The sequence below is a fragment of the Amblyomma maculatum genome, chromosome 8 (assembly GCF_055883805.1).
Source record: "Amblyomma maculatum isolate TAMU_Amacu chromosome 8, ASM5588380v1, whole genome shotgun sequence".
In the NCBI taxonomy this organism is placed as follows: domain Eukaryota; kingdom Metazoa; phylum Arthropoda; class Arachnida; order Ixodida; family Ixodidae; genus Amblyomma; species Amblyomma maculatum.
In genome coordinates, this window is record NC_139351.1 from 81,438,381 (window position 1) to 81,464,276 (window position 25,896).

Here is a 25,896-nt window from a genome sequence, read left to right on the forward strand (position 1 = left end):
ATGAATGCCTCCTATCCAAAGGAGACGACAGAGTGGCATGTCCGCTGACGTGCAGGACAAGAAAGGAGCATGACTCATACGGCCATTAAGTGATTTCCCGGGAATGCAAGAAAGATTTGCAATTGTCGAAAAGGGACAATGTTGGGAGCCCTATGCGGCGCCACGTGCACTCGGGTTTCTGAAAAGTAAAACCCCTTGTCAGAACCAGCCTGTGGTTTCTTTGCTGAAGAATAGAAATGTACCTCCTCTCCTCGCCGTTCCCAAGCTTTTCCCGCCAACAAGTGATCACGCCCAACGAATGAATGCCGGACCAGTCAGTGCTTCAGACCATCAGTGCAGTGATGTGTTCGATTGGATGCCGATACCTGAGGGGCGTGCCCTGGATTTGGTTGGTCAGCATCTTCAGAGAGGGGCTGGACATAGGGGGGTTTTAAGGACGCTGCAGAGCACGAAATGTCGCTCTGAGCCCTGGGTAAACGGCTCATCCAGTCGCTTCTCGCTATGAACTCTTAACGCTTGCCATTTTGCTGATGTACCCTTCTTTTTCGTGTAAATATTGTAAATAAGTTTTCTCAAAGTGCCATTAAACCTGCTTGTACATATTTCACCAACATCGAAGATTCAATCCTACTTCAACCCCGAGTCTCTGCACGCTACCAAGTGAAGGCCGGGTCGACGTAGCCCCAGCGTCACGACAGCGATGCAAATTCCACGCATCCTCATTCGGGAAGATCGCATTTAGAGCTCGTTAGTTTCGCAGGAGGACGTAACAATTCCATAAAAATGGCGTAAAATATCAGCGAATGCCCTCCGTTTGCGGTAACCTCACATGAATGCCCTGTGCCTGAAGCCTAACGATTGCTACCACCGCTGCTCTTCCATGACGGAGATTTAACACTTACGTCGTGAGCAGGCACCTTGCAACACGCACGGGGAACTTGTTTTGTGGCTAACGTAGACAAAAGTGCGGGTAACACAGATACGTTTGTTTACAATCGGCGCCAACACATCATCAATTGAATGACGCCACGGCGCGTGCGTGGTCATAAAGCTCGCGCCACGTCTAAATGGATTCTGGCGCACTTTTGCTTCGAGGAAGTGCAACGCCTCCCTTCAGCGTCCATCTGAATAGCAAAAACAGAGAATCGCGAAAAGGAGGAAGACGTTGAGAAAGAAGCATAGAAAAAGCGACGGAGCATCGCGCTATCTTGCGACGGGCCATTCCAAATGACGCGCTACCGCTACCCCCGACCGCTTTCCCCTCTGACGGCACTCGGTTGAGTCGGTTCAAAACACGACCAATTCTCTAAATTCGCGCGCCCCACCGATGCATAGCAAAATGCTGCGGACACAAACAAGCAGAGATCGCGCACCCTTGCCACATTTTCGAACGGTCTCTGCGACCAGACCGGTTCAAAGGGAGAGCCCGCCACCACCAGAGGCCGCTGCCTGAGCTGCAGCGCACGCACGCACGCGCGGCGTCGAAAGAATGAAGGTAACAAAATGAAGCAAGCGAGCGAGTTAAACAAATAATACAAAGATGTCTGCCCCCACGGTGGCGTGATACTGGCGCGTGAGCTCCTATTGGCCAAGAGCCGCTACGTCACGGGCCACACCGGGTGAACGTCACCGGGACGCGTACCCCGTAAGACAAAACGTCACGCCTGATGGAGCGCGCGACGAAACAGACAGAAAAAAAATACGGGGAAAAATGTACGAGAAGGTACGAGTTTAGCGCTGCTTGGTCGGGGAAGAAGGGGTCTTCGCCGTCATCAGGCGGCAGCAAAAAGCGTGAGAGAGGGAGAGAGAAGCGGTCTTCTGCGTGCGTGCGTGCGTGCGTGCGCGAGGGAGAGCGAGACCGCAAAAAAAAAAAAAAAAAAGAAGTAAAGCCAGGCGTGGGGGTGGGCTCCGCCGCTTGGAGCAGCAGCGCCTCTCCCAACATCGTACGATTCCGTGGACCCGGCATCGACGGCAGCTCTCCTCTCATACGCGGATAGACCGGGGCATCGCGCAGGAGCGTGTGTGCTCGGCTCCGGCACTCGGGTTAATTTTTTTTTCGTCCCTCCTACCCGTCCCCTACTTGTACTGCTGCCTACCTTGCCCGCCGCTGTTCAACCACCGTGACTGTGTGATACGTTCGGGGGTTCTTTTTTGGGTGGAGAAGAAAACGCTTGTGTGCTCACCAATACCGCTACGCTTTGGATGACCAGTGAACGTGCATCGACAAGGAGCAGCATGGGTGCCTTGAGGTGGAGCATCTTCTCTGCGCCTCTGCGGTCATCGTCGTCTCTGTTTGTCGTCTTCGCCATCGCTCTCATCGTCGTGGCTTGCTGCGGAGTGCGGACAGTCGATGCTTCCAGTGAGTAGTGCTTAACATCGCAATGTGCGTCGTATTTTCGCGGTAAACTGCGCTGCTTCGCCGCCGACGACGTTGAATACGAAAGTGAGGCGAGGAGAGAGCCGAAAAAAAAAAAAAAGAAAAGAAGAAATCGACGCGCGCGCGCAGTCCATTTGCCGCAGGCGTGGCACCACGGGGCCTCTCATACATTCGAGCCGGCGCGGCGTGGCACCTCGTTCGCCGGCCGGCATAACTGCGCCGTAGCTTCGCTTACTCGCGCGCTCTCTAACTTTCCGATCTGGTGGTGTGAGAGATAGCGTGACTGTTCTCTTTAGGACTCCGTGGAGTGAGCCTAGTAATAAACGCATGCGATCGGTATTTTAATTCGAATTACGTCGGTCCCGTTGAAATGCCGGCTCTACGTAGTGCCAAAACTGCAGACGCGGCGAAGCCCTTAGGCCTTGTCCATTGGAATGTACCCATTTTCTCTTTGAAATTAGACAGGCGTTGTATCAATTTCTATCACATATTCGACTTTTGTAAGGTGTAAAAGTAGCACAGAGTTCCTGCAGTTAAGGATTATTCCACACGTGCCGCAGCGTAGCACAGCCCCTAAAACGGCGAGCAGAACCCGCCAGTTCCCGGCGAGGGGTCATTGAAACGGGCCGCCCATTTTCCCCCTCTGCCTGTCTGCCCATCGCCGGTGCTGTGGTCTGCCTGTGCTCCAGCGCTTCTTTCTCCGGTCGCGAGCTTTCCCTCTCACCCTTGTACTTGTTGCGTCGCGTTAGGGAGGTTGTTTAAATCCTTCTGTTCATGTTTATTCGCTTCGCTCGAGCAGCAGCATAACGTTTGTCACAGGACTGTGTCCGGTGTAACATTAGTTCCATGCATTGTGCGGACTTATTCGTTCTCTCGCCTGTCCGCCTTGCGTCAGCCACTAGCAGCAGTGCGCTTTCCCTAGCTCGTGCGCAGTGTAATGTAGTACACGTGGAAGGCCTGCCGAATGTGAATTACCTGTTTTTTTTTTGTTTTTTTTTGGTGCTAAACTGTCCTACCAAACGTTTTATTCATTACATTCGCGAAATTTCCATTAATGATTCCCCAATGGCGGCCGGGGTGTCGTCGCACACGGCACAATCACACACGTGCAGCAGCAGACGACTCAATTACGCGAGGCGTCAGAAAAAGCCAACACGTGTTACCGTCAGCTCCGTAACAGCTGTCGTCTGCTTCACGATGTACACTCGTTGTTTCTTTGTCAAAAGGCGAGTGCCTCCGTGTTATATCATGAATAGAGCAGAGTGACTTGTTTGCTGTATCGGAAAAACTCGTGCCGTTTTGTTCGACATACCGGAAAGGCAGGCGGCGAGCAAGCAGACGATTAGTTCCAGCAGGCTGGTTTTGTTGATATGACGAAAGGAAGACACTCGCGCGCTCCGTTTGATGTCAAGATAAGCGTCGTTCCTTGTTGCGATATGCGCCAGGAAAAGCCTGCTGTCGCAATCGACGCCAAATATAACTCCCGATCGGCGTTCGTTGCATCGCCTTGTGGAGGAGGGGGACAAATGGGGAAGTTTGATGTAACTGCCCTTCAGGCAAATGCAAGTAAAAAAGAAAAAAAATGACGTAGCCAAGGGTGACAGCCCGACTTCGTTCTCACTTGCGCCGAAGGTTTCGAGGTTAAAATGTTCCGACTAAATATTGTAGAATTAAGTGTTGGGGGGGGGGGGGAGGGGGGGTCACACGTCAGGACTTGTGAGCAGAGTAGTAGCAGCTTCTGTGCTGATATTTAAGTGTCTGTCCTGTGAATTCACATTTCAAGCTATTGCGCTGACAAACAAGTTGAAGACTTATAGGGAGGTAAAAGCATCGATACAGGAAATTTCGGAGGAATGTGATGGTAGTTGACAGGTATTGTAGATATTCACACGATCATACACTTAAGTATAAAAAAAAAAAAAAAGCAGCTAAGCTTTTATAAGAGCCTTATCACGGCCTCACCCACATGGCTTCGTTTTATGTGGCAAGCTGAAAAAGCCGACGGGGCCAGAGTGTACGAAAAAGAATGTTATTTCACCTACTGTTCCGAAAGCTATCGCCCTAAACGTCGAAAGCATATCCGCTGGGCGCCGATGCCAGCTTGGCGACTTAAAGGTGAACCAGCGCTGCAATAAATTTGCTTCCGACCATAGGCATCCCGTAAGATTTTACTGCTTTCCATCCACACTACGTACAAGAGTGTACGCCATGCAAGCGTTAAATGCGGGAACAAGGATAACCTCTGATTGACACTCCTGGTGCCGGTATCAAAGCCACACGGTTGTACTTGCTGGTATAGAGATGCCCTATTGACCATTACAAGTTAAGAATGCAGTGCGAAATTCCTCAAAGGAAGACACCCAACCATGGCATCGATAGAGAGAAACTTCTCAACAACTGAGGCGTTATAGAATATTTCCTCCTCTCATGCTGTAGGTGACAAGGGCGTTCTATTGGCGATAGTGTTTGGTCTCAAGAAATAAAAAAGTTAAAAGTTCTTTGGAGGGTAAAGTCCAGTGTCCTCCTGTTGAAGGGGGACCACCGTGTAGAACTAACTCCATTGGCTGGAAAGCATCCTCTGATGAACACTATTTGCCGATGCATTCTTGACTTAGTACCTGCAGCACCCACGCCTTCTGTAAAGGCCGGTTGGATTACAGTTGGATGCCCCTGCTAGCCGCTCTTTCTATTCAAAGAGGAAACGGGTATGGATGGAGCTTCGTGTCCGTTCTAAGCTGCCACGCGTATACCTTTCCTGGAATGAAAGGTTGAGCGTGTGTCTTTCCCCATGGTCTCATGAATATGCCAGCTGGCGATAGCTTAACTCCAGTCCGTTACTGCTGGAGGCCCCTCCGACGTCCCGTTCATGATACTTTGTAGCGCGCGTGTCAGAGGTTGCGACATCTTTTGTTCGTTCTGGATGATAAGCAGATGTGGCAGTACCGGAGTGGTAAAGGTTGGTTCATTACGTCACTGCTTTTATCGCGTCATGCTTAAACTAGTTGTTGGAATGGAGCTTAAATTCTCGGAAATTTTGCTGGCATGCATAATTATTGTACGCCGACAGGGCTGTAATTCAGGACAGGTGTCACGTACTGACAAATTACTCTTCCTTCGAATCAAATCAGCAAAACTTATACTTTCATCAGGTCGCATATTTGATCGATGTCAGCTGTTTTCGTTTTTTTTTTTCTTTTTTGCCGTGACATATGGCGTGACAGAGGAGGAAACACGCGCTGTATAGAGTGGCGTGATCTGAAGTCACGCCACGGTCTCTCCGCGGGCTACTTTTTTTTTTTTTTTTTTTTTTTGTTGCTTTTAAGGCACACTTGACTGCGTGTCAGAGCAGTGTCGGCCGCTACGCACTGTTTCGGAGTCTGCGGTTAATGCCTTGCGAAAGCTGGGTGTACACTGCGGTCTGTAACCACAGTACACAAAAACGGCGCGTGCCATACTAGCCTAAAACATAGCCTTTGAAGCGTCGGCTGTGCGAACAGCCTAATATGACGCGGTTTCGTCGTTATCATCCGCCCAATTGAAGGCCTCTGCCATGCAGCCGTGTCGCAATTCATTTCCCCGATTTCCCATTCCACTTCACACTGAGTAATCCAACACTAAAGGAAACGCTGGCAAAGTAGCCCTGTCTCTTGGAATTCCGGTCGTTACTGTTTCTTTTTCATATCTGACGTTCCATCGTCTGCTCGCCCTCATTTGCAGTGCCGGTTTCGTTGCGGGGCGGTAGTGTGTGCCGGAAAGAGCTTTATCAGCCGCCCATACACCGACAGCCGTACATTCCGCTGAGGGAAAAGTTAACTGACCTGAGCGTAGTAGCGTCACGAGATAAGGCCCCTTGTAGTACGACAGCTGACGGCGGCGTGTCTGTATGCTACTCCAGTGTCAAGAACGCCTGCACGCCACGGAAGCAGTGGCCAAGTGCCCATAAAGTGTACACGGCCTCCTTGCTTCCCTCCCTCAACGTATACGCAGGTGTGGCTAGCCGGGTGTATGTGGCTTGATGAGAAAATTCTTTTCTAGAGGGGATCTACCTTGTACCAACTTGGTAGCGAACGTGATCTTTTACGGAAGTATCTTCACACAGTGCAAAGTGCACAGTTATCGCGCATGAACAGAACACGTCGTAAAGTTCTAAAAAAAAAAAAAAAAGTATCACTGTTGTGTGTTGTTGCTACTGTTTGAGTGTGGGCTTACAAGCGAAATAGGTCCCTGAAGGAAGACTGTTAGGAAATGCAAAACAAAAATACTGTGGACAAAAATTATCTGGGCCATGACATCGACCTCCTTGAAAATTGGCACTTCCATATCATAATGCTAAGTTTGCTTTCAGGTTTCAAAATTACCAACACGGCATAGTGCGCAACTAAAAATAGGCACAAAAAGACACTTCGGAGACCCACATCGCTAATTTTTTTGCTTTCAGTGCTATAGCATGTTTCAGTGTTTACACCAGATACCTTGCGTTCTGCACAGCTAAGATTCCAACCAGTCGAGCTAGGTCAGGTGACATTGCGACGTCATCAGCCAATCTGCGATCAGGTAACCAGGTCATGTGACCTGATTGTTAAGCTTTGATTGGTGGCCGAATTGTAGGCATCACGAGCCCACGTGACATAGCCAAGCGGATTGGCCGCCATGGTGCATGACGTCAGGAGGTCGTGTGATTGTTCAGTTTACAGGTGCCGAGAGCAATCTCAGTAGGTTGGATCCATTTTTTTGTAAATTAAAAAAAAAATTGTGGCCAAACGACCACGTCGAACTGCAGTGGAAGAAAAGCATAGCAGAAACAGTGCTTATAATTACTCTCTCAAGGTGCCTTGCGCATCCCTTTAAACGTTAGTGTTATTTAGCATTCTTTCCTATATCATTCACACGCTAATAATATAGCCGAAAATTCCTTCTGGCCTGTCTGATCGCCCGGGTTTGATGACCTGCGTAGAAATTTAAAGCAGTAATACAGGTCACACGAACTAAATGCTTGTCGCGCTAGGAGGCTTGACTGCGTTTAAAACGAATGACAATAGCTTGTAATTGCTGTACTCTCATTGGCTGGGTGATATTTGTCACTAGTGATACCAAGGATAAGTTAACGAGACGGCGAAACAGAGAGAAAGAGAGAGAAAAAAAGGATTACATTCATGTACCAGTTTGAAAGTCATGAAAAGAGCGGGATTACAAGATTTCGTCTTAAACCGACTGCGAGTTAAGCTGTGACATAAACCGAGCAGACTAGCTGGCACGGTACACTGCAGCTATGGACCCACCGGTATAAAAATATATTTACTGAGCCGTTGACTAAAAGTACTGAAAACCAGTTGTCAAGCAAGTTTTTCTTGGAATATTTCGAGCGACGTACTGCGCGGACTGAAGTATATAAACAAACGGGTTTTGACGAAAACAACGCTTCTGGTTCGACAACTCGTGATTTCCGGAACCCGCCCGCTTTACCCAATACGAAACAAATAAATAAATAAATAAACGCACCGAGAACGCCGCCAGTCGCCCACACGGCGTCGCTTCCGTCGCCAAACCAATCGATACTCGGTCACGCAATTCACTTCTTCAGAACCTCTCTTCTTTCTTCTGTTCCCTTGTAATCGACCTCGACGCGACTGACCCAATCGCAGATAAGATCGTCGATATATCGGAGTCTGTTTTATACAGCCTGTGCTATGTTGTTGTTGTTTTTTTTTAGGCCTGTGATTGGAGGTCGGCGTCGAACGAGGGAGCGGTCGAAACGCGGAGGGAGTTTACTGCGCAGTTTTTCGCTATCCAGGACGGTGTACTACTTCACTCGCAGAAACAGCAAATTGTTTTTAACGGGCGCGAACCTGCGCCGTTCCGTTTCTCGCAGCCTGCGACACTGTACTACTTCACTCGCAGAAACAGCAAATTGTTTTTAACGGGCGCGAACCTGCGCCGTTCCGTTTCTCGCAGCCTGCGACACTGTGACGTCATCAGACATTCCGGGTAATTAGAATGAAACGGTCGCTGTACGGAGCTCTGCGGACGAGCAGAGTTAAGAGATGAGAACTGTCGACAGTCCTCGAAACAAAATAGTATTATCTAATGACGTGGTGTAGTATTAGTTAGCAATAGTGTTCCCCCTGGGGTGAAGGACGCCGTTGACAGGTTCTGACGATGCGTCCGTCAATAACCGTGGGACCAGATCGATCCACTCCAGCAAGCGAACAGTCCACCCTCTGACACCAGTCGCCTCACACACTTTTCGCTTTACCCCATCCCTCCTCCTGGAGAGGGGTATCCCTTCTCTCTACATTCGCTTCTGTACCTTTAGATAGGTTGTCAGGACACGCTCTTCGGGGTGTAGGCGCTGGCCGTTTTAGAGATAGGTGCTTCTACCGACTTGAGAAATCGAAGTACCACGATATTTATCAACTTTGAAGAGTCGTTGTCTAGGAGTCGCAGTCTATAGACTTTCCCAATGGATGAATAAGAAAGAGGTCGTAGCGCTTTCTTTTTGGACGGTTGTAAACGAGGTTTCAGTTTTACCCAACAGTCCAGCCAAGCATGGCAGCGCCTGAAAAAGCCCCATTGGGAAGGAAGGGCTCAAGACTATACTACTGCCGTCGTATGGGTTTCAGTACAAGACGAGTTGATGCGCCGTCACCGCATCTTCCCCACTTAGCGCGACCCTCCTCCCGTCTTATGGCTCGATGTGATCTTTGATGACGATCGCGCATACGGGGAAGTGAAATGCGTACCCAGGTCAAGGGCGACACCCACTACGACTACGATCTTCTCCGAGGGGATGACTGTGAGCGCATATATCACATCGTCACGCCTGATCTGTTGCGACGGTGATTAGCACTTTGGCGCGCCACGCTCCCCTGGCGCCGCGTACGACTACTACAACTGTACTACTGTGTACGCATAATAGCCCATTAAAAGGGAGTTGGCATGTGTACGCCATCCTCTGCTGCCAAGATCGACGGTGAAGATCTCGACCATTTAGAGGGGGGTCCCATAGTGTAGAACTGTGGCGTGACTACGCAACAAGCTTGCATGCGGCCTGTTATGTGACCTCATCGTTGTGGTTTCAGTGTCACCATTCGATTGTTATCGCCATTCCCGAATCGCATTTCTTTGCCTCGTGCTACCTGCCCGTTCGATAGGGTGTCTGTTTCTGTCAGCGCTCTGATAATGGCGCGATATTTCTTTGACCTTGAGTTTAGGTTATGCTGGGAAGTACCTGATCGAGAGAAGCCGAAGCAATGGTACGCTCCACGTGATGACGTCTATCTTTAATGTATCGACAATTCGCCCGATTTCTGCATCGATAATTCTTGGCATCTCCTACTTCGCCCTTTCGGGATCGGAGTTTTGAGTGGGTTGCACTCGTAAGAGGGATCAAGAGGTGCGATAAACCCCGTCCATTGGAGAGGCAGCACCCCTCGGGCGTGGAATCTGTATAAACAGGTTAAACGCAGAGAAGCAAGATAGCGGCATGCTTACTGTACTTTCTACAAGACGATATAGTCGGATTTGGCCTAAATATATGTTGGCACCAGATCCATGCTGGTGATACAAGATCCACTTACTTTGACGTTGTCTACGATAAGGAGGGAGCAAAACCTGCATTTCGTTCTGCGGGGCCGTATCTAAAGGTTTTTCTCTACTTGCGAAGCGTCTTCTACATTTACCGATCTGGCACTGGAGCACCTCGCAATAGCGGTAACCGCACGAACGAGCGTAATGCACGACGCAAGTCACAGTGAAATCAAAAGAAACCATTTCGAGAAAAAAAGGAGACATCGCCACGGGCTAGCAGCAACTTGCAACTAGTATTCAAGCAACTAACGAGTACCTGAGGCGAGCACCCCCTATACGAAACGTGTCGTCTGCACCCCCCCCCCCCCCCCTCCCAACCTTTTCAACTGTTATGCCTTGAACGTCGTCTGCTTCAGGCTGGAAAAACTGCGCCGTTTTTCTATCGAATCGAACGCTCCGAAGCAGCTACCGCTCGCGATCTCGAACGAGCGCGCCAGGGACGCGTTTTAGCTCCGTTCTTTTTTTTTCGGTCGCGCAGCAGCAGCAGGTAGATGACCTTGATCTTGATTTGGACGAACGGTGCAAGCAGCCGCTTCCCGAATTCCACGCTCCAGCGACCAAGCAGCAGCAGCAAGGCTTCCCGACGCGCGTTATGTCGTTGTTTGTGTGTCGAAAAACGACGCGCTTGCTTGTTGTCTGTTCGCGCGCTCATGTTTAAAACATATCGAACGTCTTGCATCTTTAACTTGCGTCCCGTAGATTTCGCGCCGCGCGTTTTACGGCCTGCAGCAAGAGCACGAAGCGAAACACTTATTTTCATGACGTGTCCGTATTCGACGCGCCAGAAGTGGCCTGAAGAGCCGCCGTGTGATGCTTCGATCGACCCCTTGAGGCGAGGCGCCGAGCCTGCTGAATCGACGTCGTCTGCGACGCCCTCTGCTGATTGATTCGCGGGGCGCTGCTCAATTTTCGTCTGCTAAGCTCTAGCTCGAGGCGGGTGCGGCCGGCCGCGAATGGTGCGCACATAGTGCCCGTCTTCTGCTATCCAGTTCCAGCGTGACCCGATTGGTGCGGCTCAGAGCGCTCGCGACTTAGTAACAACTGCGGGGAAATAAGCGCTAAGGTGTGTGCTCCCTCCGCGAGCGCGCAAGCCGCCGGAGTGTTCTATTGAAGTGCTCCTGTCTTTTGCTGTTGGCGGAGTGATCGAAAACCAGTGCGGCGAGGTGTCAATAGTTGCTGCGTCGATCTCAGAGCAGGTAGCACACGCAGCCTGCGACCACAGTAATCGCGAAGGAGTCATTCTAGCTTAATTGTATAAAGTACAAACTGACTGCGCGCATGCGCCCGGTCCCATTGTTGTTAGTTGATTCAGCGCAGATAGACTGCAGCTCATAGCGAGGTTCGTCGTTGCTTTCCGCACTTCCTACTTCGTAGTCCACTGTGATCACGCTGGCCTAGTGCACGGTATCAGACAATTGGAGTCCGGGCAACAACAGTGGCACACGAAAACACCTAACCAACCTCTATAAACAAGTAAATTCGACGGAAAAGCGGCCAAGGATACGGGTGTTACGCTTTCAAAAGGAAGCCGCGAAATGCCGAACACCAGGAAAACTGAAAGAAGCAAAAACACAACTTTCTTCGACCGCCTCGAATGTCGAACAGAGCAGACGAACGCCCCTGCTAGGCTTGCACAGCAGGGTTGTTCGCCGCCTTGCAACATGGAGTCGGGTATATACAAGTATGTATGTACACCCAGCGACCCAGCCTCAAGGCAGTGGCGGTGTGGTGGACCGGCAAAGCCGCTGGAATGCGTGACTGCACTGGAAAGACGGGATGAGCGTCTGTGTGTCTGTACCACGCAATTCTGGATCGGTCGCGCATCGTTTGCCGATGTCGTAGACCCCCTTACGCTCGAGTTTTTTGTTTCCGTTTTTAAGTTTTCCACTTCGCTCTTCTGGGAAGGGGGTGTGTAAGGAAGGGGAGGCGTTGTGAAAGCGTCTGCTCGCTTGTGAAGTGCGCTGCCCTCTCGTCTACACACAACGCCGCTTTGGTTGCCTGGCTGCTTGCGTGCACATAATCGGCGCGGATGTTGCGGCCGCTCGCGCGTGTGGCAGGATGTGCTTTGAGCACGCGCGCCAGCGTAGCGCTTGCTTATAACGATGCTCTAATTGAGCAGAATATACAAGCAGTAAGCTTCGTGTGTACTGCCAGCGTAAAAACGATGCGGCGTTGTGATTGAGGTCCCGAACAGTCCGGCATCGGACGATATGGCAAACGTCAAACATGGTATACAACCGGGTTAGGGGAAAGGCCTCTTTCCTGCAGTGCACAGAGCAGGCTAGTGATGATGATGAAGTATCTGGTACAGGCAGTACAAGTCGGTTGGCCCTTGCAGTGGGCCCTTTGCCCTCTCAAAGGATCCATCGCAACCAGTGGCGTTGACCGATTCTCATGACGTCAGGGACAATCCCCGTAGACCTGCTTGCGTGAGAACTGGAGATGCGGCAGATTAAATGAGGTTCAAAAGGTCTTAACCTTGTCAATCGCGGCGTCACGAAAACGTGTCGACGCAAATTGGTTGAGGGGGCCTCGCTCTGTTGAGGAGCATCTAGGCCTTCTTTTTTTTTTTTCTTTTTGAGTTGTGTATCTGGCTATACTTGTACTGTACATGCACAAAAGAGAGGACGCGACGAGCACAGGTGCTTGCTTTCTTCACCTTCGCAGGTGTACGTGACTTACGAATCCTTTGAAAAAGCTTGCATAGTGAATTAGGGCCGCTGCGAAGACCAAATCTTAACGTCTAGTATTGTAAAGGCCGTGGTTATAGCGCTGCCACATCACAATGCGTTAGGCTGCGCGGTTGTTGAAAGATTTCGACGGACCTTCAGTTCCAGACCTGCCCGCGAGAATCAAATCTTCCAAACGATTATACTTCAGTGAAACTGAGTAGGTAGAGGAGGGGGAGGAGGCGATAAACTACCGCGATAATCGTTAGTCAACTCGTGCAGCGAAGCATATTACGAGGTCAAGTCATCTGACCTAGCTTTATACCTTTCCTTCCGGATTCTTATCAGCGGATGTATCGCGAGCTTGAGAAACTTTCTACTGTTGTTGAGCACTTCTAATTGTACGAAGATAGCGTGGACACTGAGTGTGAACCACTAAGGGACGATAAGGACCGCAATGAGCGTTCGACAAGGACCACTTAACGATTACAAGGTCTCAGCCGCGGAGGACCCTTTCAAGTGCCGCGCTGGAGAGGGGACTCTTGTCCGAGACTTGAGGTATATCGCTCGTGCGGCCTCTTCACACTTGGCGACGTCCTCGAGTGTCTTTGCTTAAGGAGATCGAAAACCGCGATAACTGACACCCGCCCGACGAGATTCTAGTCACCGATATCAACATGCCATAGCCCGTCTGTGTGCGCGCTCCCACCCTCTTCACCTCTGTCCCAATTATCGACCTCGATGCCGAGATGAGAAATGGATATCGATCTTTTATCTCACGTGTTTTCGGTTTGTGTGTTTGTATATATACCTGACAACCTTCAGGGTACCGTTGCTCTCTTACCGTCGTCACTCCTGCACCTTACTGTGCGCATGCGCCTGCCGCAGGCGACTTCCGCGCAGAAATCGTCAGTTTCACCTTTTTTTTGTTTTTCCCTCTTGGTAGGCTAGCGGAGGCCGATCCCAGAGTGTGGGGCACGCTTGCCATGGCTATTGGGTGGCGTGATGGTGTGGCGTCAGCTATATTTCCATCTCCCGGCCTTGTATTATTTTTTTGTCGTGTCCGCTCTTTATTTTTCTTTTTTTTCTTTTTTTTTTGTTCACTGCGGCTACGTTTAATCAGCTCTTTTCCGGTGTACGCGCCGATAATAGTAGTGACATATCGTCCGCCCACTTATGAAGTGTGTAGCAATCGCCGAGCTGCTGTCATCGAAGGAATTTTTGTGTCGGTGCTGACGACTTTGTTTTCCTGGCTGATTGGAGAAAAATGAAACGATCTCGCTCATGAAATTTCAGTGGACCTTATTGAGGGCAACAACGCTGGCAACGGTTGCAGTCGGTGCACTTGAAATTGCGCCAGCCTGCAGCCGAGCTCGGTAGGAGCCGAGGGAGAAAGGCGCGGCGTTACCGTGGCGTCGGCGATTGTTGTCGGTTGCCCCTTTTCAACGCCGGCCTGTTATCACCGGCCTTGGTTGCTGCTCGCTTACGTTGCCTTAAAATGGTTTCGGTAAAGGTGAAAGATAATGAATTGTAGAAAGTAGATATCCAGTAGATAAACACGCGAGGGAATGAAATATATATATATTTTTTAGTGTTTACATTGTGTGCAACCTTTCCTTCAAGCGAGGGCCTTTTTAGCCAGCTTTGAGTAGAAAATAAAGGGATGATTTTTTTTTATAAAGGTCCGCAAGACAATGCCTTTACTTCTAGGTCTTTGTACAGAATAAACTGCACTGATCCCCCTTGTGGGGTTTCTGTCATATGAGAAAAGAAAAAAAAAAAAGAAAAAACAAAGGCGAGGACGAGTCGCGACAGTCAGTGACAGTGATTTTGTTTTTCCTACTAGGAGTTGGTGTTGCGCGTTATGCAATTCGTTTAAAGTAAAACGGTACTTAATCTTTTCACAGTGTTGTTTCATTGCAGCGCAGTTTACTTGCTTATCCTACTGTGAAGAAAAAAAGGAATACCTTTTAATGAACGGCACATATTTTTGCCAGCGCACTTTTGTTGAAGGGGGAGGGGGGTGGGGGGCTGTGCTGGCTTGTGGAGAGAAGGTTTAAAAGGACTTCTTTCTGTCTTTCTCTAAACGCCTTCCTTAAAGTGTAAGCATTCCTTTCTCTTTAGAGAACAGCTTCATATAGTTATGGAGGGTCAGTTTCCTGAAGTTCTCCCGTAGACGGCACCTCCATAAGATAGTAAAGGCTCACTAGGAAGAAGTTAAGATGCCACCTCATAGCAAGCTCATGAAAGACCCAGTAGTATACCGGTCGGCAATAAAGAAGCCTGTAGTGCGTTTGGATGCGTGTTCGTGTGTTGTCATTAGGTGCACTGACTACATGTGCTTGGCACGAGTAGCAGTTGATTAGAGTTGTGGGAGCGTGGCAGGCGGCGTCTCACCGTTATTCCCCTTTCCCTCTCGTGCGTGCAGACCAGTGTTCCACGAGCCAGTTCAAGTGCTCCAAACACGACAAGTGCATCCCCAAGACGTGGCGATGCGACGACGAAGACGACTGCGGTGACGGCTCCGACGAAGAGAACTGCGGTAAGTGTCTCATCCTCTCCGCGGTTCTTTGCTTCGTCCTCTCCCTTGTTGCGGAGTTTGGGGCAATATAGGGAGCGTGGTTAGTTTTAAGGCGAAAGCTTTTAATGGCTCATGCTGTCGTGGACAAAATGTGTCTCGCTTTTGCGGCGGCTCTGATTGGCCGAAGCGGGATGACGTCATAGAGCTCTCGATTAATCACAGAGCACCACCGCAGTATGCGTGCCATATATGGTCATATGTCAATCAAGGATCAATTACTAATTAAATAAGAAATTAACAATTGATGAATAAATTTATAATTCATTTGATCAATAATTATTACATGTTAAATAACTAATTAATTAATTACTACTTAGTGCCAGTTGCGTAGCAGAATGCGGCACTCAGGCTTTCGCCTTTCACTACTTTAGGCGCCTCCTTTAGGCGCTGCCTCAATTATATCTTTCACTCAAACTTCTTTCGTCTTACAGATAAATTGCCGCGTGCTCTGCGCAGTAATGGCACCGGGTACGTTTGTCACAAAATTTTGGGAATATTTTATTGGCCTTAGCTCAACCCCCCCGCCCTCCGTTTTAAAACAGCTTACGAATTGGTGTAGGTTTCTGACAAAGCGCGTCTATCATACGAGTAAATACGACAAACGTGGCAATGAACGGAAACTAAATTTTCAAGTGGGAACCGTGTGTTATCATAGCGCGGACATGACGTCAGCCAACTACAAGCGCGCAGCCCGTTTTTGGAATTGTGGAACAAGCTCGCGTTCTTCGATCGTATGTACCGCACTTCCGGACTTCCGCAGCGTCTGCGTGGGTGGCTGGTCCAAGTGGTTCACGACAGTTACCGCCTTGCGGAGAAGGTGCGGCTCTGTCTATCCTTCACTTGCGCCCGAATTCGTTATGGCTGACTGATCTGGGGCGCCACTCGTCTGTTTTCTCGCTTCTTGCCAGCTTTGTTTGGGTGGGCATGGCCGAGTCGCTTAATCACACTTCACCGCTCCCTGCGTGGATAAACAGGCGCTGTTCTGGCGTATGTATGGCCTTCCGCTGTTAGCATATGATGCCCATTTATGGGAGCGGCATGGCTGGAAGACACCATCGCGAAAGTACCAACAAAGTACGATTGTATAGGAGGACGTCCCCGGAGCGGCATAGCTGGAACACACCATCGCGAAAATACCAACAAAGTACGATTGTATAGGAGGACGTCCCCGGAGCGGCATAGCTGGAACACACCATCGCGAAAGTACCAACAAAGTACGATTGTATAGGCGGACGTCCCCGGAGCGGCATAGCTGGAACACACCATCGCGAAAGTACCAACAAAGTACGATTGTATAGGCGGACGTCCCCGGAGCGGCATAGCTGGAACACACCATCGCGAAAGTACCAACAAAGTACGATTGTATAGGAGGACGTCCCCGGAGCGGCATAGCTGGAACACACCATCGCGAAAGTACCAACAAAGTACGATTGTATAGGCGGACGTCCCCGGAGCGGCATAGCTGGAACACACCATCGCGAAAATACCAACAAAGTACGATTGTATAGGAGGACGTCCCCGGAGTAATCTGGACTGACAAGTAGCTGCAAATTTTTAACCAGCAAGGCCAACGCGACCCGACACGGTTCACAACTGAACGCGTGAAAGGCCAGAAAGAAAAGTAAAGCCACTGAAAGTCACCGGAATATTCCTCATATAATTTCGGTTTAGGTTGCGCAGCAGGTTAGTCCGGTTTGTTTTTCTCGAGTTCGCATATGCGGGATTTGGTGCTACAAAGAAAGGCAGTTGAATTCGCTAGCCTTTACATTAAGAACAGTGCTCTAAATACATCTAGCATCCGCGCTGGAATTTTGGTCTTGTTCGGCGGACATACGGCATGCGCAGTACCGTGTTGACGCTCAGCCGAGAAATCGACCGCGAGCTGGCGCCTCTGTACACGAAACTCCGAGCTCTGAGAGACACGGCCACTTCAAGATGTCGTTCGAGTGGGCGTATTGTTCGCGTACCTTGCAGGTTGAGTACAGCTACAGGCGCGGGAAATGAGTGCGTTGGAAAGGTTTACGCTACCTGTGTGACCGTGCGTTCATCTCGCTTTTTTTTTTTTTTAAGGCGCACGCACACGCTCTGAAAATAGCGCGCAGCAGCAGTGAGCCATTGGCCAGAGTGCGTCTTTTCCAAATTCGAATGGAAACTGATGGACTTGATGTCAATGCTTGTAGGTTTATTTTCGGTCTTCTAATAGGCCCGTGTCCATTATTAGTTTTTTTCCGAGCGGCTGACTGTTTTTTATCAATATTCAGCATTAGTGGACGCGGCCTGTGACGTCACAAAGGCAGCATTCGCTACCTTGCGGCTCTGACGTCACAGGCGGCAAAGTCCGATTGTTGGCAGACGGCCGCGAAAGAGAGTTCCAAAGAACGACTGTTACGAAATAGCACACTGCGGTAAAACCACCGCTGCGTGACGGGTCTACTGTAACGGGCAGTTTCAAACGAGAACCCGTGCTTCCACTTGCTTGCCTCCGAATCGGGTTTACACAGATAGAGGCCCAAGAATGTTTAGATTCCAGGATAATCGCAACTGGAACGATTAAACGAAACCCGATCGAACCTGGCGGACTGTGGCAGCAGCCAGCGACGGTTTCTCATTCTCATCACGAAGCGCCTGCGAGCGCGGTCGGTGAGTTAGGTGCGGTAGGGAGCGAGTCAGAAGGTCGGCCAGGGGTCACGCGCGCAAGAGGTGCGTCCGGGGGGCCGTTTGCGGCTGGCGCTTCGCCCGTGCTTCTGCTGCCGAGATCGCGCGATCGCTTTTAAATCGCGCTTGGCAGCCGCGACACGGGGTGGCCAAGCGGCAGAAATGACATTCGTCTGCAAAGTCCCTGCGACAGGCGACATTTGTTCCATCTCGTTTCAGCTGTCGTCTGCTTCGTGTTTCTTGTGTGTGTGTGTGTGGGTGTGTGCGCGTGCGTGTGCGTGTGTGTGCGCGCGCATCCGTAGCAGACGATGATTGAAAATGGACAATTGTTCGGAAGGTGAAAAACGAGCCTGAAAGAGTGCCTTCGTTTACGAACGTATTGCAACTTTATGAATTTTAAATGAAGAAGTTATCAGGACCCGTTGTTAAAAATACGAGGCGTCAACTCTCCGGAGCAATTGAATAATTAACTAACTTTTTTTTTGTTTGCAGGTAGGCGTGGATGCATCGCAGGGTGTCTTTTGACCTTTAATCTGAACTCTGACCTTATAAAGCAGTAGTGTAGGTTTAGATCGCGTGATTCAGAGTCACGCCCGTTAATGCGAATGTCGATACTCAAAACCGGGTATACCTTTCTGAGAGCAGATTCTTGACGATACCTTCGATTTTAAGAACATCCGTGCTTTTCGGCACTTAGGTACATTGTTCCGCGAGAAATATAGGCCCACTCACGCGGCCGGACCTCGGTCACCGCGTAGCGGCGCCCAGGAGTCCGCGGTAGCCTCTGTTTGTTGATCCTGACGCTTCCGCGCGCGGTTCTAATTCCGGAATGGCATGTCCCACGGGGAGCCTAGTTTGGAACTCGGCGTTTGCTCGCGCGCGCGCCTTTAATTTTCATTGCTCTCTCCATCACTCCCTTCTTACTCGTGCATCCTTGTCCTTGCGGTGGCCGCACCTTCCCCCATCTCTCCTATATTCGCACTCCCCACTTTTTATATTTTTACTCCATGCCAATGTTTGTTCCACGTTTCGTCTGGCACACTGCCCGAGTGATCCAGTGTAGCAGACGCCGCGAGCAGACGACGCCGCCGATCTTCTGACGCGTTCGTCTGTTTTCTGACTGCATGCTGAGTCAGGCGCTGCCCGGCGTCGTCTGCTAACTCTTTCGCCGTTGCTGTTGCAATTCGACTGCGAGTCAAAACGTCGATACGTTCTCATCTGCTTTGTGGCTGTTGCTGCTGCACTATTTTATACAGCAAGCGACGAGCGTGCACGTGTTTCATCTCGTGCATGGTGACGGCCACGCGCTCTGGTGGCGGCTGAAGTTACCGGTTGTGGTAACAGTCCTCTATCTTCGGTACAAGGGTTGTTATCAGACATGTATGTTTAGACTGTGATCGTCGCGTTCCAAACGGAAGCTGATTCACGAGTTCGTTACGTCACTTCTGGAGGAAGTCTGCGGGCGTGATGTCAACCGACCTTCATGGCTACTTGATACGTCACTTCAGTAGAGAAAATTGGCTTCAAAATCCGGCCGTGCCGTCCGGCAATTGACACTTTTTTTTTCTTTTCATTTAGTAAGTTAGCTGACACATATCCGCCACATTCGTTGTAGCGCTTTATCTGGCCCCGTTAATACCAAACAGCTTTGAAGAGATGCATTTCTGCCAGCAGAATTAACACGAAGGTTGTCTTCATAGAGCTTCTTATTTTACACCACTGATCTTTTCGGCTCTCTTCGAATCATCGAGGCCGCAAGGAATAGCTCTCATTTAGTCGTTCAGAAGCAGCAAAAGTTGCCGGCCGTTTCTTAGTCTGCCCATATTCAACCGATGTAGACTGATCTGATCCTTACATTAAACTTCGTACTTGTTTGTTTAGGTGCATGTACAGATGAACCTCCGTCAGGACTTCCGTGATGCCACCTGCCATGAAAGGGAGGGGCATCGATCCATGTGTAATCGCGTTTAAACAGTGAACTCTTCTGTTGGAATTTTCCTATAAGCTTTGATCAATTTAGCATCGATGCTCACGGATTCAAACTTTTTTAATTGACTTTATGAAAGTGAACAGGATGTAGTAAACCGGCCGGTTTCACAGGCGGTGTTTTTCGTCGCTGGCAATCATGGCATGTTCTCACGTAATGGCGTACTGCGGCCGCAAGGTTTGGCCAATAATAACTCTTCTTAATTCGGGCCAGAGTTCGAGCATACCCCAGGTGACCCGCGGTGGGCTCGTCATGGCATGCCTGTAAGATTTCTTCGCGAAGAGACTCTGGTACGACGAGGAGATAATCTCTTCCCGTCGGAGCGAAGTTGATTTTGTATAAAACATTGTTTTGCACGCAAAACGACGAATGCGTTCTGGCGAAGAGACGGGGAATTTCTGTAGTGCGCTCTTCTAGAAAATCAATAAGTGGTGCGAGACCCGGATCATTACGTTGCTGCTGCGAAACAGTGAGCGCGTCGACGGCTGCGATAAGGGGAAAGTCTGGTTCTTCGTCTTCCCGCGCAGCCTCGACAGGTGAACGGGACAAGCAGTCAGCGTCGTTGTGCTGACGTCCAGACTTATACACGATGGTCATGTCGAACTCCTGTAGCCGTAAGCTCCATCGTGCAAGGCGTCCGGAGGGGTCTCGCAAGTTTGTTAACCAGCACAGAGAGTGGTGGTCACTCACAACCCGAAAGTGCCGGCCATAAAGATAGGGTCGAAATTTCATCACCGCCCATACAACGGCCAGACATTCTTTTTCGGTGGTTGAATAGTTTGATTCGGCACGGGACAAAGTCCGGCTTGCGTATGCGATAACTCGCTCGGCACCGTCTTGCCACTGGACGAGTACAGCGCCTAGACCCACGTTGCTGGCATCTGTGTGGACCAGAGTCTCGGCATTCGCATCGAAATGGGCAAGTACAGGTGTTGTCTGCAAGCGGTGCCGTAACTCGTCGAATGCCTTTTGCTGTTCGTCCGTCCAGGTGAAGGTGACATCATCCCGGGTGAGACGTGTCAACGGAGCGGCAATGCGTGAAAAGTTTTCAATAAATCTGCGGTAATAGGCGCAGAGGCCCAAGAAACGGCGAACTGTCTTCTTGTTACATGGAGTAGGGAATTTGGTGACGGCAGCTCTTTTAGCGGGATCGGGACGAACTCCTCGATGGCTGACGACGTGGCCCAAGAACATGAGCTCTTCATAGCCAAAGTGACACTTTTGTGGTTTTAACGTGAGGCCGGCAGATCTGATAGCCCGTAGCACAGCGGAGAGACGTTGGAGGTGTTCCTCGAACGTTGGTGAAAACACAACAACGTCGTCCAGGTAGACTAGACACATCTGCCATTTAAGACCAGATAGAACTGCGTCCATCATTCGCTGAAATGTCGCTGGAGCGGAGCACAATCCGAAAGGTAGGACTTTGAATTCATAAAGTCCTACCTTCATGGAAAGTGATGGAGAGCTGTGAGGACAGGACCTTGCAACGGCGAGCCCAGCGTACTTCGTCTTCGTCGCACAACGCACAGGTGCATGTCGATGGCGATGACTATCACAGTACAATACCAAGAGTTGGACTGTGCGACTGCGCAGAGCCCATTAAAAAGAAACCTGAATCGCGCCATTCGTGGGCGGTGTTCCCATGTTTTGCCTGTCTGGCAACAAGTTCGCCGCAGCCGCGTAACCCTTCAGTCATTTTGTCATCGTCTGCTCGGCAGTCTGCAACGGTCGCGCCCATCGTTCGTAAGCTTCAAGCAGGCCTTCTGCGTTTCGTCATCAAAGTCGTCTGCTAGGCGGAGTCGCTGCCTCCGCGGTTGGTCCGTCCGAGATTGTAGCAGACGGGAAATAGGTGTTGACTTCCGGGAACACACCCCCCGGCGCTGTCTCGTCTGTGAGGTGACGACGCCTTCCTCTTGCCTTCTCCGGCTTCCGTATGCTTTGCGCCACCCGACGCGAGGGTGGGAGGCTAGCTCTCCGAGCGTTGCAATTGTCGTAGGGCAATTCCGTCTTCCGCCCTGCACTTTCACTGTCGCAACTCAACGCGCGGTCTTGTTTCCGTAGGTAGCGCTCTTTACTTTTTTTTTTTTTCGCTTTCGTCTGATATGTTTATACATGAGCGATGATTTGAGGCGCGCCGCTGAGGGACGTACGGTTACTGCAGCAGGCGGCAGTGCACGTACACCCAGGCTATTTGAGAGTGACAACCACTAGCCCGTCGAAGAGCAGTCATTACTCATGTGGAGACGGACCGTGGTGCATTTGCCCATGTTTTTAGCCGAGAGTGATGCGTGAGTGATAGTACTGTTATGCGTAGATCGAAGTATAGTTCTGAACGTGCTATGCCAATAGCAAAGTAAATGAAAATATATAGAGGAAACGACACCGAGGAAGCCGCACTTATCGCATCTCTAGGAGCAGACGATGACAGAAAGGCGGCACCTTATAGTTGTATTAACTATATATGGGCGGCACAGCTTTATCCGCGAGTTTCCCGGCCAACTGCGCAAAACGACGCCATCATTCCGGCGCGGCTCTCTCGTGTGTTTTTCTCACGTTCGCTTCGTGTATGCGTTTAGGAGACGTGTGTGAATATGTGCTTTGGGAAGCTGCGTCGCCCAGGCACGGGCGGTGTTCTCTGGAAATTGCCGACGGCTTCAGTTGCAGCGTAGTCGGGTACCGCGGGACCTTGCAGTGAAAACAAAAGTAAGTCCAAGATCAAAAAGCAAACAAACGCGGAATCGTGTGTCCCTCTGCGGAAGAGAGATCGAACTTCACAAGGGAGTTGGCGGCTTTCATTGTCTGATCGGCTTTCGCACCGAACGCGTTATAATACGCCGCCGCGTTAGCCATCGCCACGTTAACCGCGCCGCTAACCGCACAGTCGCTCTATTGTGCTCCGCTGGCCACGTTAGTGACGCAATTGTTTTTTATTTCTGCATTTGTCCTTGATGTCGGCTCGTCGCTGTTTCTGTTTGACGCGTACAATTCGTCAAGCGTCGTCTGCTTGCAGCGAGCAGAAGACTTTCAGACTGTCGCGAATTGTTCTGCAAATTAAAAAAAAAAAAGAGTTTAGCACCGTCGTAGGGCAAATAGCTAACTATACGGTTACTAATGCGAGACTAAAGTTATTTTTTTCCTAAAAAAAAAAAAAAAAAAAAAAAAAACTGGCTTGTCATGTTAGGGTTAATTGTTGCGCATGGTTCGGTCGAGAGTGCGGGACATTCATGTGGTCTGCTACGGCAGCGGTGGAACTGTCGCTGAACCGTCGCGTGCAGTTGAATAGCCTGTTGAGTTAACCAGCTAACCGCGCCCCAAGCAGTTGATGACAGGACAACGAGCAGAGACTGTTCCGCCATCAGACGGCGAGGAGGTGGAGCCTTCCAATCTGCAGAGGTAACGGATCAGTCTGTTCAAACTACGTTAGTTTAACACTAGAAATATTACCTGGCTCCCGGCTTCCGTTGATTTGCTTTGGGTATAACTCCGGCTAGCTGCGACGTGCTGACCTTCTTCGTTAAACCATATTTTGAAAATCGCTCAAAGCCGGCGATTTTTGTGTTGCAACATTTATCATAGATTTTTTTTTTTTCTCAGTATATATCTGTCTGCTGTTTTTCGCGTCCGTCCTCTTACCTCATGGTAGAAAGTGGTCGTTGTTTTTCTCATCGGAACAGATCAGACGTGCTTCGACTTTTCCGCGACGAAGTGCAATCAACGGAGCGCGGCAGCGAACTTTAAACGGCGTCGCTGTAACGGGTTACGTCTAGTCTTTTGTTGCTGGTTATAATGCTAAAAACAAATAAAGCACTTCACGACTTCGATGTCGCACTGAATATCGATGCTTGGTTCCCTTTAAGTGGGGCAGTGTGTAAGGTTTACTGTCCTGAGTGTCGTTTCATTCTCTCCCCACTGATACTGCGCTGACACGTATCGCACTGTACTACGCGAGCTTACGGAGAGTGGGGGGAAAGAAGTGGCAAGGGGCACGCAAGTCCCCGTTTTACCCATTTAAGAGCGCTGCCCGACGCATGTCAAGTAAGCGGTTGAACCGGGATTTCGTGAGAACAGGAAAAAAAGTCTCGTCTGCTTCGCGGTGAGTCGTCTACCTGCTGCTGTGACGGTTCTTTGTCGTCTGCGTTCTTTGACGCTCAATGAGCTGGCGGCTGATGGGAGAAAACCAAGATTGCAGATATCCGCGTCGTCTGCGATTCGCGTCACGTTTCGTGTCGTCTGCTTCTGGTTTTCGTTCTACATTCAGCTTCGTTTTAATGCCCGGGTTTGGGATTTTGATTACGTCACGCATTCCACCGCCTCAAGTTTCTTGGTTTTTAGAGTTCCGGTGTAATTCCGAATTTCTTTATTATTATTATTATTATTATTATTATTATTATTATTATTATTATTATTATTATTATTATTATTATTATTATTATTATTATTTTCTTGTGCTTGAGGGATACAGCTTAGGCTTCATAACTGGACAGTCTGCGTTTGTCCCTTAGCCCCGCCGGGGTGGTGCAGTGGTAAGACGCCCGACTACTGCCCGGAGTTCCCGGGTTCGAACCCGACCACGGAGGCTGCGTTTCGATGGAGGCGAAACGAAGTGGCGTCCGTGTGCTGTGCGATGTCAGCGCACGTTTAAGATCCCCAGGTGGTCGAAATTACTCCGTAGCCCTCCACTACGGCTCCTCCTTCTCTCTATCCACTTTCACTGCCACCTTCATCCCTTCCCTTACGGCGCGGTTCAAGTGTCCACATAGCAAGTGTGACAGATACTGCGCCTTTCCCTTCCTGTGAACCAATTATTATTATTATTATTATTTGTCCCTTAAAGCAGTCCAGCTTGTCGTGTATGCTGAAGGCGTGGTAGGCTGCGAACTTCCCCAATAATGACAATAATTGATTGACAAGAATTGAAAAGGCGCAGCATCTGCACACTTGTTTCTGTGGACACCTGAACCGCGCCGTAAGGGAAGGGAGGAAGGTGGGAGTGAAAGTGGAAAGAGAGAAAGAGGAGCCGTAGTGGAGGGCTACGGAGTAATGTCGACCACCCGGGTATCCTTAACGTGCGCTGACATCGCACAGCACACGGACGCCTCTTCGTTTCGCCTCCAACAGACTGTTTTAGTTACGGTACAATTTGAGCGTTAACTATCGCTGTTTTCGCAGTTTAGCCTTTGCCGGCTGCACATAACTACCTAGACTAGGTTAGGATGGCCACCATAACTTGGTGGGTCTGTGTCGGCGCAGCAAGCTTGCGTATCACCAGGTAGCATATATGTGGCACTATCTCTGGCGTTTACAAGGCAATCTGGCATGCTTCCGGAAGCTTATCACGGAAACTTAGCACTCCGGTGCCCTAGCTCCCACTAATTCGAGGTCAATTGTTTCACCTTCGTCTGCGCCGAAAATCTCGTCCACAATAGCAATAAGGAAAAACAATTATCACCTGTGTCATTTATAACAAGAAGAATAAGATTGGGATGGAGCGCATTTGGCAAGCACTCGCAGATTATGACTAGCAGCTTACCGGTATCGCTGAAGAGGAAAGTATACAACAGTTGCATCTTACCTGTACTCACCTATGGGGCTGAAACGTGGAGGCTAACCAAGAGAGTTCTACTTAAGTTGAGGACAACCCAGAGGGCTATGGAACGAAAAATAGTAGGGGTAACATTAAGAGATAGGAAGCGTGCAGAGTGGGTCAGAGAAATAACTCAAGTTACCGACATTCTAGTGGAAATTAAGAAGAAGAAATGGGCATGGGCAGGACATGTAGGGCGAAGAGAGGATAACCGATGGTCGCTGAGGGTAACAAACTGGATTCCAAGGGAAAGAAAGCGTAGCAGGGGGCGGCAGAAAGTTAGATGGGCGGATGAGGTTAAGAAGTTCGCAGGGGTCAGGTGGATGCAGCTAGCACAGAACCGGGTTAAGTGGAGAGATATGGGAGAGGCCTTCGCCCTGCAGTGGGTATAGTCAGGATGATGATGATGATTATATACAAGTCAAGTTAAGGGGGCAACCTGCGTTGTTTTATCGA

General features: G+C 49.9%; 1 protein-coding gene across 2 annotated transcripts in view; it reads left to right on the forward strand.

Moving 5' to 3' along the window:
• The first annotated feature begins 1,896 nt into the window (after positions 1–1,896).
• LpR1 (Lipophorin receptor 1) overlaps positions 1,897–25,896 on the forward strand; it is a 55,555-nt gene continuing 31,555 nt past the window's right edge. The window contains exons 1-2 of one of the 2 annotated variants that reach the window (XM_084576619.1): positions 1,897–2,359; positions 15,062–15,175. In XM_084576619.1, the coding sequence (XP_084432745.1) occupies positions 2,203–2,359; positions 15,062–15,175 (271 nt within the window). In that variant the 5' untranslated portion in view covers positions 1,897–2,202. The remainder of the gene's footprint in view (positions 2,360–15,061; positions 15,176–25,896) is intronic. The other variant, XM_084576618.1, reaches the window with a different exon arrangement.